Genomic DNA, 20,973 nt, shown 5'->3' on the forward strand with positions numbered 1-20,973 from the left:
TAAGTACACCAGGATGTATAACTTCACTTACTTTTCAAAAAGAAATTCTGGCAACTTTTCAAATAAGACTTTGATAATGGCAGGCTAAAAAAGAAGACATAGGGAGTTAGGAGATGGTCTCGAAATGTACAAAAGAAATGTACAACCAGCGGTAATTCTCTCCATCAAGATTCTTGGAGGCAAAAACCTGCTATAATTGAAATGCTCATTTTTAAGAATGTCCACATGAATGCTGCCTATATTTTGAACAGAACCTGCTGGAATACAAAAATCTGTCAATAACCCACCCTCTGAAAAATTGCAAAATGACTATCAAGGCAACACTAAAATAATCAGATAATCAATAGTATGATTAATTATAATGAGAACTGTTAACCCATGACATGCAAATTTTAACAGATTATCAAATAGTTTGCAAGAAAGATTTCTCTTCAGGGGAACAAGAGAGTTCCTATAGATTTAAGTAAACTAAGTGATATTCAAGATTTCCAATGAAAAGGAAAAGAGAATGCTAAGATTAACAGTGGGACAGACTGTCTACTAAATAGAGAGGCAGAGAGAAGGAAAATGGCAAAATCTAGTTAATAAGCAAATACAAAGCTAAATGGGAGATGATGCAGATGTGAATATAGCAGAGACATACATGGTATACAGACCACATAGCATGAAGCTTTACAAAACAGGAAGCAGAGGCTGACTGGACAAACGAGACTTCAGGTTATAATAGGCAAATCAGCTCAGTCCAAACCACAGATATTGCTCTCCAGATTCATCTCAGCAACAGGGCTGTGGGAAACTGCTACAAACTCAAATGCTTCTATTACCCCTGCTCTACCCCGTGCTCCAGCCATTTATACTTGGGCATACACCACAAATCACATCCATGAGATGTTCACACAAAAAGTGGCACAGCCTCACCTGTAATATGTCAATCCCCAGAAGCAATTTAATGAGGCTCTTACAGTAAGATGTGCCCGTGCTGTTAAAAAAAAAGAGAGAAATTTGTTTTCTGTTTTGTGTTACGGTTTTTATTATCCTTTGTCCATAAAATTGGTTAAATACGTAATTTTTTAGGAGAAACTATCCTGTTGGAGAAGAAGTACAGCACATGAGAAGACAGTTCTTAAGTCACAGAGAGGTAAAGAGTTGAAATTTTCACCAACAGAGGTGAGATACATTTTAAAAAACATTCTGGATTCTTAGTATCCTGAACTTAATAATTTAAAGGTTAGGCTAAAACTCTGAGAAAAAGAGAGCTATAAATCAAAACCAAATTCAAAAAAAACCTGCATTCTATCCAACCTCCCCACACCCCCCAATCCAACCGGTGTAAAATTTCAGCAAGACTCGACGACTCATCTCCACACCTGGTTTCCTCATCCTGCACACGTTCACAAGACAAAAGGCAGTTCCTGAAACTGTCCTGGTCCTCAATGTAAGACTCCAGGCCACTAACGAACTCTTCTATTATCTTGGTAACATTCAAAGAAAACAAGAGTAAAAATTTTAGTTTAACATTTGCTGTGGGTTAAATAAAATCATTCTAGCACATTCAACTTTATGCCAGTGACTTTAAATTCCCAACTGAAGAGTACTGCTGGCAAAAAAAAAAAAACAGCACTAGGGAGAAAATACATACTGTGGGATAAGAAGGATGTTTCCTCAGAGTCTGAAAGAGTTTCTTTTGGAAAACGATTTGATCCACAGCTATAAGAAAAGAAGACGAGTTGGTCCCCAGTGTCTTGAACACTCCTGACTATTGTCTCCCTTTCCTAAGACCTAGGTTCCTGTCTGATGAAACCAATAAAGGTATTCCCAACCTAATAAACTCACAGCAGAACAGAATTAGCATTAGTAAAGGATAGCTACTAAGTATTTTAAAAAGATGCCATACCCTTAACTGAATGGGATAATCTATGCTCCTAAAGTAGGGCCTTATATGGCTTTATTTATAAATTTTCCTCTGAAATTAATTCTGACCCAGATTAATACTCTCTGGGTATTTATTTTTTCACAAGAAAACAAAGTAATACTATATATAACATTCTTAAAAAAAAAAAAAGAATTAGACATACTTTACTTAACATTCATTAACTAAAATGTAATTTCAGTTTCATCCTTGTCTCCAGACAGATGGTGCTCCCATTTCTAATCTTCACTCCCTCTCTAGAAAATCCATTATTCAGTTCTGAGCCCTTTCACTATACCCAGATAAAAGATTTTCATTAAACATTACCTAGTTGGTTCTGACTCTCTCCGGTTTTAAGAGTAATTCCTGATGCCTTAAGAAACTTTACAAAGACATTGTCATTTTCTTCAACTTCATTGTGAACATGAGATTTCTTTGTCTTTTTGGAAAGTGGTTGCTTCCTGGCTTCTGAAAATTGAAAAAAATTTCAAGAATTCGACAAAGAGTAGAGCAAAGCTTAAAATGTAAACCCTAGAACAATACCTAGGATAGTTGATGGGTTCCTGAGAGACTATACTGGAACTGATGCTGCAGTGAAATTTTATCTCTAACAAGGGTCAGCAATAATGGCTTGCAGACAAACAAAACAATTAACAAACAGAATTATTTTCACCTATTATGTTTTCTTTTGAAGAATTCAAAATATGCCACCTCTAACAAGAATAACCATAGAAATGGTTTCCACCCAAATTCTAAAGCAGCCAGGGTCTCTCATGTACTCTACAAACCACTGCATTAGAATCACTGAGAAGCTTATTGGAAGCATATTCTTAGGTCACATCCCAGACGTACAAAATCAAAATTTCAAGGCTAGAGCCTGGGAATCTAAATTTTTAATAATTCATATTGTGCAGGTAATAATCCTTACTCCCACCGAAGCTTGAGAACCAATGAGAAGGATGCAGAAGTGGAAGAATGTGACAGATTCGCCTACGTCTTATCTTTGAGTACAAAGTCCAGACTGATTTCACCCCAAGGCTTTCAATCCATGAGAAGTAATTAAAAAAAATAAGCAAACATAAACAAAAAGGTACCTGAGGTTCAGTACGATTATCTACTCTTCTCCCTTAATGAAGCAATGTTAGAATTGCCTTAATAGAGTAGATGAATATAATAAACAAAAGACTGTCAACCACTTCTCATAGGAATACTCAGGGCTTCTGTCAGTTGCATTCTCATTATAGACAGAGTCTGTCCTCTTTCTTTGCCTCTGGCGTGTTTGCTTTGATATGATGCTATTCCTTTCTGTATCACCATCACAGCATTTATTGAGATCATAAATTTTTTTAAGGGAGGAAAGATGACCATAAGATTTTTAAAGGGTTAGGGGCTTCCCTGGTGGCTCAGATGGTAAAGAAGCTGCCTGCAACACAGGAGACCCAGGTTTAATCCCTGGGTCAGGAAGATCCCCTGGAGAACGGAATGGCTACACACTCCAGTATTCTTGCCTGGAGAACTCCATAGACAGAGGAGCCTGGTGGGCTACAGTCCATGAGGGTCCCGATGAATCAGACACAACTGAGTGACTAACACAACAACTGTTTGGGGCTTTCCTGGTGGCTCAGTTGGTACAGAATCCGCCTGCAATGCGGGAGACCTGGGTTCAATCCTTGAGTTGGGAAGACCCCCTGGAGGGCATAACAACTCATTCCAGTATTCTTGCCTGGAGAATCCCCAAGGACAGAGGAGCCTGGTGGGTTGCAGTCCATGGGGCTGCAAACAGTTGGACACGACTGACGACTAAGCACGGACTATGTAGTTATCTTTGTGTCCCAGCACCTGAAGGACGTACGATAGATTAAGTTCTTACGTCTGTAGATTCCACTTATGTGGAGACTGAAGCTCACAGACTATAGGCGTGCCCAAAGTCATACATGCAATTAGAGGTAGAAATTCCAAATCTCTTGACACTGGACTGTGTGTGTCCTATCTATTAAGACTTGATGACTCCCAACACTTGAAAGGAGGAACTTTATATCCCTTTTAGTGCCTCACACATTTGCTACAAAAAATAAAGCAACAAATGATTAGACACTTACCAGAGGCATCTTCTGTCAGGCTCTCTTTATTCTCTGACACTGATAGTTTTCTTTTGGAAATCATTCTGACCAGTCTTCTTCAGTTAAATTACTTTGCAGAACAAATCAGAGAACATAAGTTACTCTGTAGAAGCTAGATAAATTCTGAGAAGTTAAAAATATTAGCTCAAAGAAAACAATTAATGCTCTATCCAAAACCAAAGACTTCACAAAATGCTATCTAAAGCCAGATCTTGAGAAAATTTCAACTCCTCTTTCTGGTCAATACTTGCTTACTTTCACGACTTGTTTACCTAGTTGCCTCTTTAGCCAGATCACTTTTCTCTTGCTGAAGAATAAAACCCATAGTTCTCTGACATTGAAGATCCTTCACCATTTAGCCCCAATCTACTATTCCTTTAACTCATTAATCCAAAACTCCAGTGTTGAGGACTGGGCTAGGTGTTGGGGTTACATTTGTGAACCAAAAATGATTCCTGCTCCAACTGAAATGCTGTTATCTGCCTGGAAATTACTCCATCTCCTTAAAGTCTCAATCAAATGTCTTCTTCCTTGAAAACTGGACTCCTATCCCCAAAGGAGATTACTCCTCCAGCTTTCCTGCTCCAGAGTATATGTAAGAAACCTTAGAACACACTAGACTGAGGGGCTCCTTGAGAGCAGGAATCCAGTGTTGTTTATCTCAGGTATCCCTAGGGCCCAGCATGGTACCTAGCATTAAAGAAAAAAATTTCTGAGAATATTCGCTAAATGAGAATAGCTGGCAGGAAGGTAAATATTAATATCTAACAAAAACTACTAAGTCTTTTATATCTAATACTTCCTTAATTTCTCACAAAACTTTTTGAGGTAGGTACCATTACTCTAAAGACACCTGAGTTCAATCCCTGGATCGGGAAGATCCCCTGCAGTAGGAAATGGCAATCCACTCCAGTATTTCTGCCTGGAAAATTCCATGAACAGAGCAGCCCGGCGGCCCACAGTCTACGCAGTTGCAGACTGGGGCATGACTGACGCACTGAGTGTACGGGCGCACAAGAGCGCCTACACACACGCACACGCACACGCACCCACCCACCCACCCCCCATTATTCTCAGATTCAGTGGCAGAGCTGAGATTCCAATTTAGCAATCCGGCTCCAGGATGTACCTGCTTCTTAACTACTACCCATAATAGTGGCTTCCAACAATACTTACCATTTACTACTTACCAAGCGTCATGCTAAGCATTTTTTTTATATACTTTGCCTCGTTTACATTTATAAGCATTCTCAACCATTCTACAGAAGGAAAAACTAAGGCAAGTCATGGCCTCTGGACTTCAGGGAACACGCCCTTAACACCTGCTAACCAGTCCAGCAGCCTCAAACCCGGGGAAACCCGGAGGGCTGTGTGGACTAGGTCCTCCGGGGAGGGGCGGGGGGCGGGGATGGGGGTCAAGTCTCTCCTCATTTCGTCTTTTTAACGACGCAGGAAGGTACCTGGAGGTATTATCCCGCGACTAGATAGCTGAAGAAGCTGAGGTTGAGGGCACGGAGGCTCAGAGGGAAAGGCCAGGCTCTGTTGGGACCGAGAAACCAGGCCGTAAGTTCACGAGGCCTCGAGAGACGACGACCGCTGCTCCAGTCACCGGCGGAGAAGGCGTCGCCGGCCCGCCTCTTCGACTTTCCCGCCGGTAGGACGCCACACGGACGCCACACTGACGCCACTGCAGCGCGCCCTCGCCATGACGTAAAACGTCCGCGCCGGAAGTGGGCGGCCCGGCCGCCCGGCTTGGGGCAGGACTCAAGGGACAACGCCGCCGTAGGGTCCGGGTCTCGCCTGGCTGAGGACGGTGAGAAGGCCCAGAGGCGGCCTCAACTAGGACCCGGTGCCCCGACGAAAAGAAACCCGGTTACACTCGGCCGGGAGCCCACTCTGTGAAGATGGCGGGGCCGGAGCTGTTGCTTGACTCCAACATCCGTCTCTGGGTGGTCCTGCCCATCGTTATCATCACCTTCTTCGTGGGCATGATCCGCCACTACGTGTCCATCCTGCTGCAGAGCGACAAGAAGCTCACCCAGGAACAAGTCTCCGACAGGTCAGCGCTCTCCCCTCTCCGGCAATCTCACTCTCGTGACCTTGGGCAAGAAAGCACAGGGGTTATGTCAGTTTGCCCGGCTTAATCAGGCCCCCACTAGCTGAGTTTCCTTGGCTGAGTTACCCCTGTGTTTCACTTGTTCATCTGCGAAATGGGGATGATAACAGGACATGCCTCATAGAGCAGGAGTGGGAACTAAATTTTAGATGATGTCTGTAAAACATTCCTCTAGATACGGTATAAGTTTCCATAACCCTGAATGATCACAAATGGGACATTTGGTTTCATAATTAAGGTTTTGCTGCCTCAGAGGTTACTAAAATTTTTCTAAAATGTGTTAAACCAAAATGGAGAAATATATAAATGAAAAAACATTAGACCATATTTGGGAATAGAACGTATGTAAAAAGTGACTCTCAAGCTTGTAGAATAGTGACTTTTCGGAAAGTAAAAACAAATAGATCTTTAAGAATGTGAAACTCCAGTTTGAAAAATACTGACTTGGAAAACTAGAGTTTTATTTTAAGAAAATGTTTTTCACTTGCAAATTACGACGGCAGAAGATAAACTTTAGCTTTATTGCCAGTTGTTGTGTTGTTGTGCTTAGTTGAGCAGGGACTTATTTTTAGATACTAGTGGGAAAAAAATGCAAAATTCAAAAATTCTTGTAGAATTTGCAGACCTTAAGAGAAACTGAGTATTTAAAATTTATAGGATAATTTAAGTTGGCCTTATTTCAGGGTTTAAATGCCTCACATGATTCTCAACCCCACATCTGCAAAATTGCTCAGCAGTATAAATAGAGATCTATCTGAATTTCTGTTAAGCCTGTGGAAGTCCTGAATTCTCTATAGTGAACAAGGTTTTTTTGACGACTTACCATGTGCCCTGCACTGTGCTGTATGCTAGGGGGTACAAAATATGACAAGACCCTACTCTCAGGGAGTTTTAGTCCAAGTGATAAAACATGTAAAGGGAAGATAGGAAATACTATTATTTTAGTGCTCAGGGTATGCTAAGTACAGTGGTAATCACCTTAAATGACATATGTGAAGAATTAGCTTAAAATCCTTTAGTATTTGCTTTTTGCTCTTTAAAAAACTGTGGTAAAATACATATAAAACTTTCCACTTTCTTTTTTTCTTTTTTTAAAGTTTAATTTTATTTATTTGGGCTGTGCTGGGTCTTCATTATTGCACAGGCTTTTCTCTAGTTGCAAAGAACAGGAGCTACTCTCTGCTGGCGGTCCGCAGGCCTCTCATTGCGTTAGCCTCTCTCGTTGCGGAAGACGGGCTCTAAGTGGGCCAGTAGTCATGGCACACAGGTTGAGTTGCTCTGCAGCATGTGGGATCTTCCCTAACCAGACTGAACCCATGTCTCCTGCGTCAGCAGCAGGCTCTTTACCACTGAGACGCCAGGGAAGCCCCACTTGGACTGTTTGTAACTATACAGTTCAGTGCCGTGAGGTACATCCACCTTGTTGTGCACCTGCCACCACTGTACACTTCCACAGTATTTTCCTGACCCCAGCAGAAACTCTGAGCCTATTGAACTCATTTCCGTCTCTCCCAGTTCCTGAGATGCACCATTCTACTTTAGGTACTTCAGTAAGTGGAATCACACAGTCCTTTTGGGTCTGCCTCATTGTATAGTGTATTCATGGTTTGTCCATGTCGTTGCAAGTGAATGGATTTCCTTCTTTTTCGTGGCTGAATTAATATTCCGGTGTGTGTGTCCACCCATATATCATGTTGTCTTTATCCTTTCAGGACTTTTTAAAATTATTGTTTATTTGGGGTTGTGCTGGGTGTTCTTTGCTGTGTGCAGACTTTCTCTGTGTGCAGAGAGTAAGGGCTGCTATTTAGTTGTGATGCATGGGCTTCTTGCTGTGGCTTCTCTTGTTGCAGGGCACAGGCTCCAGAGCATTCAGGCTTCAGGAATTGCAGCACTTAGGCTCTAGAGCTCATGGGTTTCGGTAGTTGTGGTGCAAAGGCTTAGTTCCCCATGGCATGTGGAATCTTCCTGGACCAGGGATCGAACCCATGTCCCCTGCATTGGCAGGCAGATTCTTAACCGCTGGACCACCAGGGAAGTCCTCGGGGTTGTTTCTATATATGGGCTATTGTGACTAATACTCCAATGAACACAGGGTTACATATATATATATATATTATATATATGTATATATAATGTGATTCTATTTTTATTTTTCTGAAGCACCTCCATATTGTTTTTCATAAATTTGTACCAATTTACAGTCCCACCAACAAGGGTTTCCTTTTCCCCAACCTTTTGCTTTTAAGATAAAGATTACAATACAGTGGAACCCTTAAAAAGAAAGGAATCATGTCACATGGTTACAACACAGATGAACCTTAAGAACATGAGGCTAAACAAAAGAGACCAGATACAAAAAGGTAATATCTGTATGATTCTACTTATATGAAGTATCTAAAATAGTCAAATTCACAGGAACACCAAGTAGAATGGCGGTTACTAGGGGCTGGGAGATGGGGAATAGGGAAGTTATTGTGCAATAGGAATAGAGTTCAGGTTTGCAGGATGAAAAAGTTCCGGAGATCTGTTTCACAACAGTGTGAATATGCTTAACACTACTGAACTGTGTGCTTAAATGTGGTTAAGATGGTAAATTTTATGTTAATATTTTTTACCACAATTTTTTTAAAAAATAGCACTGAGACTCTCTTACATAGTCCAGCTCTTGCCAAGCTCTCAAGCCTTGTCTCACCATGTTTCTGTAGTCCTCTTTCTTCCACCCATATGGCGTTTTCCTGGTCCTCAGAGACAACAGTGCTTACTCCTGCCTCAGGGCTTTTGCCCATGCTCCAGCTCTTTGCCAAGGTTGTCTCTACCCGTCTTTAAGATTTCAGCTTAATCATAGCCCCTCAGGAAAGCTTTCTCCAAGACCTTGACTTAGACTCAGTCACATCCCCCTGTTAACACACTCAGATTATCCATCTCTCTTTCCTGGTATGTAACAGATGGATTTGACATTTATTCCTGTGGTTATTTGATTATTGTTTTTCTTCCCTACTAGACTTTAACCTCCTTGAGATATTTGCCTTTTTTTTTTTTTTTTTTTTGGCCGCAGCATGCAGGATCCCTGAGTAGGGATCCAGCCCATGCCTCCTGCAGTAGAAGAGCAGATTCTTAACCACCAGACCTCCAGGGAAGTCCAAGATAGATTCTTGCTTTTTGATCGCTGTTGTTCATGTCACCTAACATGGCACCCAGAAGCTCGAGAAGTATTCGTTCAACGAGAATAAGCCTGTTATTGTGTACAATATGAATGGAGGTGTAGGAAATTTAAGGCACTCACCCAGAATCACATAGTTAACAAGTGGCAGAGCCAATATTTGAACCCATCTGTCCAACTCCAGAGCTTAAATTTTTACTCATTATTCTAGACCCAGTGCTACTTAAACTGTCTGGGGTAAAGGACCGGTTTGGGTTTTTGAATGTTCAGTCTGTCACAGGCTGGTGCTTTGATAAAAAATTTTTGATCACATATTTGGATGTTTGGACAATGTCAGATTGCTATAAAAGTTTCTAAACCTTTAGTCTCAGTGTCTGTTCTTACCTCACCACAGACCAGCATTGCGACATAGGCCACATTATGAATAGCTTTAGTCTAGCTCCCAGGGAATGGAACATATCACCTCTCAACTCTTCAGGCTTGTGTCTATAGCATTTTGTTTTGTCTCACTTTTTAAGAAGGATTTCCATTAAGGAGGTTTTTTCCTCCCCTCATTAAAACAACCTAGAAAAATTAGCGTTTTGATCTCTTCTGTTTGATGTTTGTTCTAACACTGCCCGCTTGGTACACTTTGTTATCTGTAAGAATCAACTATGTTCAAATATCACCAGATAATTTCATTTATGAATTCAGTAAGTATCTACTGAGAGCTTACCAACATCTGCACCCTGAGTAGAATTTGTATTTGTCTGTCAGGTAACAACCCTGTCAAGCCCTGTAATCATTTCTTTGGTTTTGCTTTGTTTTTAAACTTCCTTCTTTTATCCTTGCCCTTCCTCCCTTCTGCCCCCAGGTCTTTTGAGTAGCATCCAACTGCTACTCTTTTTACGCAGAGAAAAGTTCCTTCTTAGCTCATTATAAAGTAAGAAAAAGCGTCATGTCCCAAATGTGCCTTCCTCAGAAATCTTTGTTTGGAAAGAGTCACTCCTGAAAACTTCTTGTGGAAAGCTGAGTGTTGGGTTAAGTATGTCCTGTTGGTTTTAAGGAGACTTGTATTTTGAAAAGTTTCCACACAGAGCTATTGCCAAATAGGCCTTCTCTTGTGTTTAAATAGGTTTTCTACTTTATTCTCTCATTTTCTTCTAGAGTTTCACTTTTAAAAATCTCATTGTCTTGGTTTTGTTTTTTTGTTTTGTTTTTTTTCCCTTCAGTCAAGTCCTAATTCGAAGCAGAGTCCTCAGGGAAAATGGAAAATACATTCCCAAACAGGTACTCATTTATCTTTTATTACAAGCTCCACGATTCACTGTTGAGGACAGTAGATAGCTGAATGTTTTATAAGGGGACTCTTCGGGGAAAGCTGAAGGCAGGCAAGTCAGTAATTAAGCTGTGGCCTAGTAGTGTTTGCTGTCATTGTGACCTTGCTCTTCTTGAGAAATTGTTTTCAAATGTGACTCAGCTAAAGTGTCAGGACGGCTGCCAAGTAGGCTGCCAGCTCTGAGTGTAATAGCATATTCCAAGGGCCTTCTGACTAAACCTCGGGGGAATAATTTGACAATGTTCTATGTCACAGTTTTAAGACTTAAAAAGTTCTTTTTTCTACTAGTCTTTCCTGACACGAAAATATTACTTCAACAACCCAGAGGATGGATTTTTCAAAAAAACTAAAAGGAAGGTTGTGCCGCCTTCTCCTGTGACTGGTATGTATATTCCCCTCTCTCATCTTTAAGGAAGATTTTTAACATGATGGTGGGATGAGCAGGGAGGATGTCCTTTTATTTGAAATTTAAATAGTATAAGACAGTAATCTGAGGGAACTTAGGGATCATCGGATACAGGGATCTACAAAAGGGGGGATTCTCTTTTTCAAGTAAATCTTATACCTTGGGAACTCCACTGTATAAAGTGGAATTAAAAGCAAGACCTCTCGGCTAAGGGGACGGGGAATAGGGCCCCTGTCCCCAGGTGTCTCCCCTTTGCTGTTCCTCAGGACCCAGGGCTCTGAGGGGCACAGCTGGAAAGCATTCCAGTCCCAGGTCCCACCCAGTGCAATCCTGCTGCTGGCAGATGACTCCCAGATTCTGCCTAAATGCTTCCCTCGGTGATTCATTTCTTTGTCAGACATGATTGCTTGCTCTCCCCCTACAGTTTTTCCTCTAACAGAGTTCTTACTTCCTCTGATCCCAGTCATGTGAAGAACACAGCATCTTTATAGTAAAACAAAAATAACGTAGTATTTGGTTTTACTTATCCATTTCTTTCAGTACCTATTTCTTTAGGTTAGATAACCAGTATCATAAACCCAGACAGAAGGTACTGGAATTGATTTCAATAATAAGTCTTTTAGCAAACCTACAAGAAACAAAAGACCAATAAAATATATGGAAAGATACTTGACATCACTAAAATCAGTGGAATGCAAATTAAAACACGGTGTCCTTCTTAACCCATTAAATTCGAAAAGATTGAAAAGCTTGACCAAAACTGCTACTGTCAGGGTCATGGAAAATGAAGTCCTCTTACTGTTGTTGAAAGTCAGTTTTAAATGGTCAAATCCCTTGGCCCAGAAATTCTTCTAAGAGTTTCTCTCACAGAAGCACTTACACAAATTTGCAGATTTATGTACAAGGAAGTTGTTCACAACATTTTTTTTTTGCCAATAAACAATCTATAGATCTAACCAGAAGTGATGAGTGTGACCACAGTGGACGCCTATGCAGACATTAAAAATAATGAGCCATGTTACACCAATATGGAAACATAATATATCACAGTATGTTAAGTTTTTAAATTAAGAAGCAGAATGGTAAGCATAGTATCCCTTCATGTATATATATACAGAAAGAAACCATTGTGTATATACATGTATAAGTATATATGTATGTTTGTATTGACATGTAAAGATAGAAGAATAGACAACGGTTAAAAGTGTTTAGACAGTAGGCAGAGGAGCTGTCCACATCCTATGTTTCTATGTCGTTTGAATTTTTTACAATGAACTTGTATTACTTGTATTAATTTTGTCAAGTAAAGTAAAAAGTTACAGAAAGCAAGGAATAAATCCCTACCAACTGTGGTAACAGCTATTGGTTGCTTGTTTTTCTGTCTTAGATCCCACCATGCTCACAGATATGATGAAAGGCAATGTCACCAATGTCCTGCCTATGATTCTTATTGGTGGATGGATCAACATGACGTTTTCAGGCTTTGTCACAAGTAAGTTACAGACTCAGAAGACTTCAGGTTTACTTCATCTGTGATCCTTTCCCATGACCTTACTCAGAAATCCAGGTGCTGCTGACATACTACTGTCCCGGGTCCTGTGTTCTCGAGTGGAAACTGTTAACAGTTCTTGAACAAAAAATTGATTATGCTCTAATTTCATGGCTCTTATCCCAAAGCGTTCATACATTCATGACATGGAGCTTTTTCACTAAGGGACTTGAACGAGTGGCTTACTAATTTGTATCCAAAACTAGTTTTGTGTCCCAGTGAGTAGGAGGACGGGAAGCCTGTTTCTGTCTTGACTTCATTTTTGAGGTGTTGGGGTCAGTTGTCGATTTGTTCGTGAGCCGCTTTGATTTAAATGAACTTGGTGTCTCAGTAATATAGTTCTTTGTGTGTATATATTCCACTTTGGGTTTAACAGACTAGTGCTGGTTTCTTTTCCAGATTTTGGGGCACAGCTCAGTTTGAGCCCTTACTTCTTAAGCACTAGAGAAGCTGGTGTTGTTCAAAGAACTAGAATAGAGTGACTTTTGAGTGTTAATCCTTCAGAAGTGGCATACGGCTGTTTGTGGAAATAAGTTTCTAAGCACTGTATGGTACAGAGTTCCCACCTCCTCAGGGAAATATGTGTATCACACTTACTAAACCGTTCTACAGAGGAAGCTGGGTGTGATTCTGAACTTTCTCTTTCTTTTCTGCAGCCAAGGTCCCGTTTCCACTGACCCTCCGTTTTAAGCCTATGCTACAGCAAGGAATTGAACTACTAACATTAGATGCCTCCTGGTAAGGACTTTCTTCTATTGAGTAAAAACACCAACCAAAATCTAAAACAGCGATCTGTTAAACAACAGGATTTCCAGTTTGCCTGCTTCACTGGAATAGGTTTTTGGAGTTTTTCTCATTGAAACTCCACTCAGAATGCCACAGATTTTGATAACTTTTACATGAGTTTTCTTGCAAAAGGAGAGAATGTATCAAGCTCTTTCCCCTAGTATCTTGGGTCTTAGGAGCTCAAAAAAGTAGATGTGTCCACCCCAAAAAAAGTTAAAGGCAGGAACTCTGGCCAAAGCAGACTTTTTAACAATAAAGCCCTGGAGCTTATGGAAGTGGATGTTGGTATTATTTGTTTCAAAATACATTACTTCCAAAAACAACATTAATTCTTTTCACTGGTATCAGTCACTGTGCTAAATACATTCCATATATTATTTTATTCTCGTAGCAACCCTATGAAGTGGAGCCATTGAGATTTGACCACAAGTCTGTCCAAATCCAGCACTTGTGTCTTATTTACTGTTCTCTTTTTTATATCAGAGTAATAAAACCCCAAATATGAAGAGCTCTTAGGACAGTGCTGCAGCCTTGGGAACACAGTAGTGCTTCTTCATGTGGTCTCTCCAAGACTATTTTGTCTGGCTTCCCAGAAACTAGCATCTAATGGAAACCAGACAGGGACTTCCGTAGTGGTCCAGTGGTTAAGAGTCCCCCTTCCGATGCAGGGGTCACGAGTTCAGTCCCTTGTCAGGGAACTAGGATCCCGCCTGCGGCAGGGCAACTAGGCCAGCCCACCATAACTCGAGAAGCCTGCACACCACAACAAAGACCAGCGTAGCCAAAATAAAATGGAGTAGACTAGAATAAAATAAAACAGCCAGACAGTAGGAGGAGGAGAATGGGCGTTGGGGGTCATTGCCTGACTGATCTTGACTGACTCCCCATTGGAGCAGTCTGTGCTTGTTTGGGAGGGACACGATAGACCCGGCGCTGGGAGAGTCTTGGCCGTGCACACTTCCCCCAGAGGAGAAAAGCTATACTTCCTACAAGTAGCATGACTGTTCAGCTTTGGCCTTCCAGTCTCCTGTGGGCCAAACACAAACTTCATGGGGTGGAGAAAAGCTATTTTATCTTTTCTCAGCACCTGGACAAGTATGTTTCTGACATGCTCGTGTGGACAAAGGAGCCTGGAACCACATATGAACTAGCTTACCAATCTGAAAGATTATGTACAGATAAGTGTGACCCAAGTATTGGAATGAAGCGTGGGTCCTTTCTCTCTGTATCATTTCTGACACTCGTTTTAGTTTTTTATTATATGCAAGCATATTAACTTCACTGGGGCAAGGTGGGAAACCTAACCTAAGGAGAGCTTTGGGATATAGTTCAAAACTTGAAATGGCTTTTCCAGTCACTACAGTCTTCAATATGAAGCCTGTTAACACTTGTGGTTTCTTTAGAGAATGGGATTCAGGACAGGCGGCCTCTTTCAATTTATCTTACGTACTTCAGTATTATTTGCGTGTATTATATACATACATCAATAACAAGTGTGTGTTGTCATGATTACAAATAATAAATGGTTTGAAAACCCACTATGTAGGCAGGATAATTAAACAAAATGTGTATACCCTGATAAAATGAAGCCCACCAGGTGTGAGTTCAGTTCCTGCTACTGAATGCCAAAGAAGGAGCCGTTAACCTCCATATATTAACTCATTTTACCCTCATGGCAACCCTCTGAAGTGAGTGGAAGAATCGAGGTTTGACCCAAGTCTGTCCACAAGGCTCAGCTGTTCGCCTGCAGAGAGCTATAACTATTAATATTTGTAACATGGCCTTCATAACATGTATTTCTTCTTTGGTTGTGCTCTGGATGACTATTGGCTGACACCAGGAGATTCCTTTACATACTCTGAACAACTTCGGGTGGGAGAAGTGTGTGAACTAGTGTATTCTGAAATAGCTACCTACATTGTTTCACTTTTGCTTCCTAGGGTGAGTTCTGCATCCTGGTATTTCCTCAACGTCTTTGGGCTTCGGAGCATCTACTCTCTGATTTTGGGCCAAGATAATGGTAAGAGGCAATTACTTCAATAGCTGAGTCATTCATACCAGGGCCAGAGTGATTATGTAGTTGTATTGAACAGAGTGAAATATGGTGCTTCATTCCCTAAACTTATTCCTAAGTTTCTGAGGTACTCTGAAAGAGTCTTAAACATCGCAAGGTCAGACTGAAGATCTCATTAATCACAGGGACAGTATTTAGTTATGCAGAGTCTGATACCCTCCTATGAGGGATCCAGCACCAGCAATGTAAGCCTGAAGCTGAGAGAAGGCTGGTTTGATCAGTTCGCCCATTGACTAGAGACCAGTACCAGTCCTGGCTCTCTTACTTAAATAGCTGGGACCCTGGGCAAGTTACTTAACCACACCAGTGCTCTGTTTGCCTACCTGTAAAATAGGGACCTTAATAACTGACTTCTGGGTTTGCTGTGAGGAGTAGATAAGGTAGATACATGGAGCACTTAGTGAAGTACCTGGCATGTTGGTGTTGCTCAGTAACTCATAGCTATTGCTCGTGTTATTTAAATTTGAAATAAAGGATAGAGCTTCCTTTAGTTAATCTTCTCTCTCCTGCTGTTATCACGTCCATTTTTTGCAAGAAGTAAAGTGACTTTCACAAAGTGTGTGACAAGGCCAGTCAGTGAACTGTCCCATGGTCCTCTAACCCACTGCCAAGCATCTGTAAGTGCTGTGTGAGAACCATTCTTCCCTGAGGGTCCTGGGTGCCTGCTGTGCCCTGGCACTCACTGGGGTGTGTCTTATGCTGCAGCTGCTGACCAATCACGGATGATGCAGGAGCAGATGACTGGCGCAGCCATGGCCATGCCCGCAGACACCAACAAAGCTTTTAAGGTACACTCACTTCTCTTCCCAGCTTCACTGAGGCTCAAAAGTGTTACCAGAGTTACTTTTAAAGATGAATTCCCTTAAGTGAGTGTGCTATATATATGGTTCCATCATCTTAAGTTTAGCAAAGATGTATTTTCATTTACATGTCTCTTATTCCAGAGACAGAATCATCTGATAAGTAAGGTAGAGATTCTTGGTACTTTTGGTGGTTTTTAAATGCTCACCCAATTTAATCCACAGTGCAAATGAAGTTATAAAAACACCCCAATCAGAGATACGAGGTAGACATTTGGAATATTTTGAACTTTTTTGGACCTGATATAAATTTCATTCAGTAAAATCCAAATTGGGATACTTGGCAGTCGAGTGGTTAGGACTCCACACTCTTCTAACTGCCGAGGACCCAGGTTCAATCCCCGGTGGAGGAACTAAGATCCCATAGGCCATGTGGCTTGCCCCCCCATAAAATCTAAATTATTTGAGCCTTTCATACAATGATTCTTGAATTTGTAAAATCCAATATAATTTTACACAGCAAAATCTCACAAATTTTTCATGATGAAAACTAGAAATAGAGAGGAATTTGCTCATCTTGATGAAAGATACTTATGAAGGACCCACAGTTAGCATACTTATTCTGGAAGCTTTGCCCCTAAGGGTAAGAACAAGACAAAAGATGTCCACTATGACCACTTCTATTCAACATTATTCTAGATGTTCTAGCCAGGGCAGTTAGGCGAGAAAAAGAAAGAAAAAGCATCTAGATTAGAAAGGAAGAAGTAGGGACTTCCCTGGCAGTCCAGTGGTTAAGGATCTGCCTTCCAATGCAGGGGACTTGGGTTCAATCCCTGGTTTGGGAACTAGGATCCCACATACCACAGGGCAGCCAAGCTCACGTGCTGCAACTAGAGAGGCCATGGATCGCAGTGAAGACACAGTGCAGCCAAAATTTTAAAAAAAAAAAAGTTTTAGAAGTAAAATTGTCTTTGTTTGCAAGTAATGTGGTCTTTTATATAGAATATCCTAAAAGGAATCCACAAAAAAGCTATTACATGTAATACATTCAGCAGGGTTTACAGGAATCAGTCACAGTTCTACACACTGGTAATAAAGAATCTGAAAAATAGAAATTAAGAAAATCATTCCATTTATAATAGTATCGAAAAGGATAAGAATAAATTTAACAAAACAGCAAGATTTGTACCATGAAAACTGTAAAATATTGCTGAAAGAAACTAAAGAAGCCCTAAATAAATGCAAATATATCCATGTACATATTGTCTTGACTTACTGTTATCAAGATGGCATCTGTTGATCTACAGACTCAAAATCCCACCAGCTTTTCTTGTGCGAATTAGCAGTCTGATCCAGAAGATAATACGGAAGTGAAAGGGCTTCAGAACAGGCGAAACAATGTTGGATAAGAACAGAGTTGGAAGACTCAAGACTTCCTGATTTGAAAACCTACTTCTGAGCTATAGTAATCAAGACTGTGTGGACAGACATGCAGATCAGTGGAACAGAACTGATATTTCATTCAGCAGGGACTTCCCTGACGGTCCAGTGGTTAAGACTCTGTGTGCTTCCAGTGGAGGAGGCACAGGTTTGATCTGTGACCAGGGAACTAAGATCCCATATGCTGTTCAGTGCAGCCAATAAATAAAAAAAAGTTTTGTTTTGTTTTTAAAGAATTGAGAGTTCAGAAATAGAAGCTCATACATGTAGATCAAATGATTTTTGAGAAAGGTGCCAAAACAGTTCATTGAGGGAAAGAATAGTTTTGCTGTTTATTGTGTACAGAGTTTCTGTTTCAGGGCATGAAAAATTTAGAAAAAGTTAGTGGTGATGGTTGCACAACATTGTGAACCTAAAAACTGCCACTAAATTGTATACTTAACAGTGGTTAAAAATGCCAAATTTTGTGTCATATGTATATTAATATTTACCACAATAAAAAATGTTTTGAATAAAAGTTTTTAAATGGGTCAAAGACCTAAATACAAGAGCTAAAACTAGAAAGCTCATAAAAGAAAACATAGGTGTAAATATTTGTGACCTTAGATTAGGCAATGATTTCTTAGATATGACATCAAAAGTATAAGCAACAAAAGGAAAAATAGATAAGTGGAACTTTGTCAAAATGAAAACTTCTGTGCTTCAAAAGACACCATTAACAAAGTGAAAAGCCAACCCATAGAATTGGAGAAAGTGTCTGAAAATCATATATCTGGTAAGGGTCCAGGATTCAGAATAAAGAACTCTTAGAACTCAACAATACAAACATGATCCAGTAAAAAGTTGGCAAAGGATATTAATATTCATTTCTTCAAAGAAGACACACAAATACCCAATAAGCTAAGCACATGAAAAGATGCCCAACATCATTAGTCATCGCGGGTTTTGCAAATCAAAACTTCAGTGAGATACCACTTCACACTCACTCATATGGTTATAATAAAAAAGATGGACAATAACGAGTGTTGACAAGGATGTAGAGACATTGGAACCCTCGTACGTGCTGGTGATTGTCCAGCTGCTTTGCAACGCGGTTCTTAGTCTTTCCTCAAAAACTTAAACACACTTACCATATGACCCAGAAATTCTACTCTCAGCTAAACACCCAAGAGAACTGAAAACATATTTTCCCACAAAAACTGAGTACAAGAATGTTCAGAAAACTACTGATAATAGTCAAAACTAGAAACAATCCAAATGTCCATCATCTGATGAACAGATAATGCAATGTCTAGACAATGGAATGTATGCAGTGGAACATTAGCCATAAAAAAGAATGAAGAAAAAAAAAAAAGAATGAAGAGCTGAATCATGCCACAACAGAGAGGGACCGTAAAAACATACTAAGAGAAAGGAACTATAACCAATACCCTGTTATAAATCTTAATGGAAAAGGATGAAAAAAAACTAAATGTATATGTATAACCGAATCACTTTGCATTATGGCAGAAACCAAGACAACATTGTAGATCAAGTATACTTCAACAAAATAATTTTTTTTTTTAATGTTAAATGAAAGAAACCAGTGACAAAAGGCCACATACTGCATCCAGAAAAGATGACAAGATTCAGAAAATGAAGTAGTCGTTGCCAGGGCTTGGGGGAGGGGATAATGGGAGTGTCTGCTGTTTGATGTAGAGTGTGTTTGCCATGACAGAAGTGTTCTGGAACTACATAGTATGATGCTTGCACATCTTTATGAAAATACTAAAAGCCACTGAATTGCACACATTGAAGGGATGGATTGTGCAAATTATTATTTTTTAAAACCCATACCTGTGAGCTAACATTTATATTGCACATTAAGTTTCGTAGAGCATTTTTTTAAAGACCTACTAATTAAAGGCAAAAGTAGTCAACATTAATAGAATACTTGAGAAGTGTAGTTAGTTGCCAGCTCCAGGGACCGGAACAGATTGTTTCTTTCTTAGCCTAGTCTCCTGTCTGTAACTTAGGGGTGGGGGTGGGTGAGGGCACTGCAGCACCTCCCTCATAGGACTGAGTGAGGGTCACATGTGCAGAGCTCTATCCCGCTCGAGGCCTGAGCACATCAGCACTGCTCCTTTAATAGCCCTTCCCTCCCTGCCCCCATGTTTCTCTTCCTTTGCAGACAGAGTGGGAAGCTCTGGAACTGACGGATCACCAATGGGCGCTGGATGATGTCGAAGAGGAGCTCATGGCCAAAGACCTCCATTTCGAAGGCATGTTCAAAAAGGAATTACAGACCTCTATTTTTTGAAGACCAAGCAGGGGCTAGCTGTGTCTGGAACTCGGAGTCGCGCTTAACCTTATAACTTTCATTTGAGCTGGAGCCTCTTGGAATGAAAAGGGGGTGCATGAGCTGGCGGGGGTGCAGCAAGGATTGTTCTTGTCTGAGGCAGGCTCCCCTTCATGTTTGAACCCAGAGGAAACATGAGGAGTGTATGCTGGATGACTTGCCCAGAAACAGCTATTTTTTAAATATTTTAAATGTTCCTTCTTGTGACTCTAGTAATAAAAGTAAGAGAAAGGGGGGACACTCAAGTTAGTGATAATATTAAAAAACAGCGAAAATTCAGTCTATGGAAAAAGCATCGTTAATTAAACCTAATTATTATGTGCAGTCATTCTGACATTTAAACCTCAGTAAACTCCTGTTTTCTTGGAATCCATCCACCTGGCATTTCACCTTTAATTTTTTGTTAGTAAACTTCCCTTTCACAAATAATACATTTTCATTGTTGAAAATTTAAGACCAATGGATAGACAAAATGAAACTCTCTGTGTTGTTCATCTTGCGCCTGCAAATGACATGAAAAGCAAATGTGTCAAAACCTTACTCAAGCTCTTTTTCAGAGTAAATAACCCAGGGCCAGGACAGACTTAGCAAACCTTCTCTCTGTTTTAATACTATCAAGTAAAAATTGGTGACCCTGCAACACTGCCAGATTCTCAAATGCCTTTGGTATCCTCAAAGACTTCAGCAGTTAAATAATGTGAGGTCTTGATCTGGAATTCATAATATATTAAATCCATTGTCAGATCAGTAGAGCTGTACTATACATGGCTACTCCACTGAACAAAAGACCCCATGTCCAAGTTATTCTGGATGAGAGAGACCTTACATATGGTTGTAAGAAGGGAGAGAGGGTGATTGCTGGCGGACACAGAGGTAAGGGTTGCCCAGGAATAGTTCTCTCTGGATTAACTGTCCCAGGAAGGTGGCAGAGGGCCTTTTCGGTACCAAGAGGTGAAT

The 20,973-nt window shown here is 40.5% G+C and overlaps 2 protein-coding genes across 6 annotated transcripts in view; one reads left to right on the plus strand and one right to left on the minus strand.

Annotated features, from left to right (window-relative positions):
* The window catches only part of FANCD2 (FA complementation group D2), a 51,183-nt gene extending 45,447 nt beyond the window's left edge, over window positions 1-5,736 (minus strand). For 2 of the 5 annotated variants that reach the window (XM_086366306.1, XM_086366304.1), the window contains exons 1-7: window positions 5,490-5,736; window positions 4,009-4,099; window positions 2,237-2,377; window positions 1,640-1,707; window positions 1,368-1,471; window positions 919-979; window positions 32-84 (exon numbers count right to left, since the gene is read on the minus strand). In XM_086366306.1, coding sequence (XP_086222432.1) covers window positions 32-84; window positions 919-979; window positions 1,368-1,471; window positions 1,640-1,707; window positions 2,237-2,377; window positions 4,009-4,072 — 491 coding nt within the window. In that variant the 5' untranslated portion in view covers window positions 4,073-4,099; window positions 5,490-5,736. The remainder of the gene's footprint in view (window positions 1-31; window positions 85-918; window positions 980-1,367; window positions 1,472-1,639; window positions 1,708-2,236; window positions 2,378-4,008; window positions 4,100-5,489) is intronic. The other 3 variants (XM_086366308.1, XM_086366305.1, XM_086366309.1) reach the window with 3 other exon arrangements.
* Window positions 5,737-5,746: 10 nt separating this feature from the next.
* EMC3 (ER membrane protein complex subunit 3) lies at window positions 5,747-20,489 on the plus strand. Its single transcript, XM_086366483.1, has 8 exons — window positions 5,747-6,088; window positions 10,517-10,574; window positions 10,912-11,005; window positions 12,417-12,521; window positions 13,235-13,316; window positions 15,305-15,384; window positions 16,144-16,226; window positions 19,849-20,489. Exons 1-8 carry the CDS (start codon window positions 5,934-5,936, stop codon window positions 19,975-19,977), a joined length of 786 nt encoding a protein of 261 aa, XP_086222609.1. The 5' UTR covers window positions 5,747-5,933; the 3' UTR covers window positions 19,978-20,489.
* Window positions 20,490-20,973: the final 484 nt, after the last annotated feature.

The sequence above is a fragment of the Bos grunniens genome, chromosome 22, assembly GCF_055505025.1.
Source record: "Bos grunniens cultivar Pamir isolate PY7600 chromosome 22, Bosgru_T2T1.0, whole genome shotgun sequence".
NCBI lineage: Eukaryota > Metazoa > Chordata > Mammalia > Artiodactyla > Bovidae > Bos > Bos grunniens.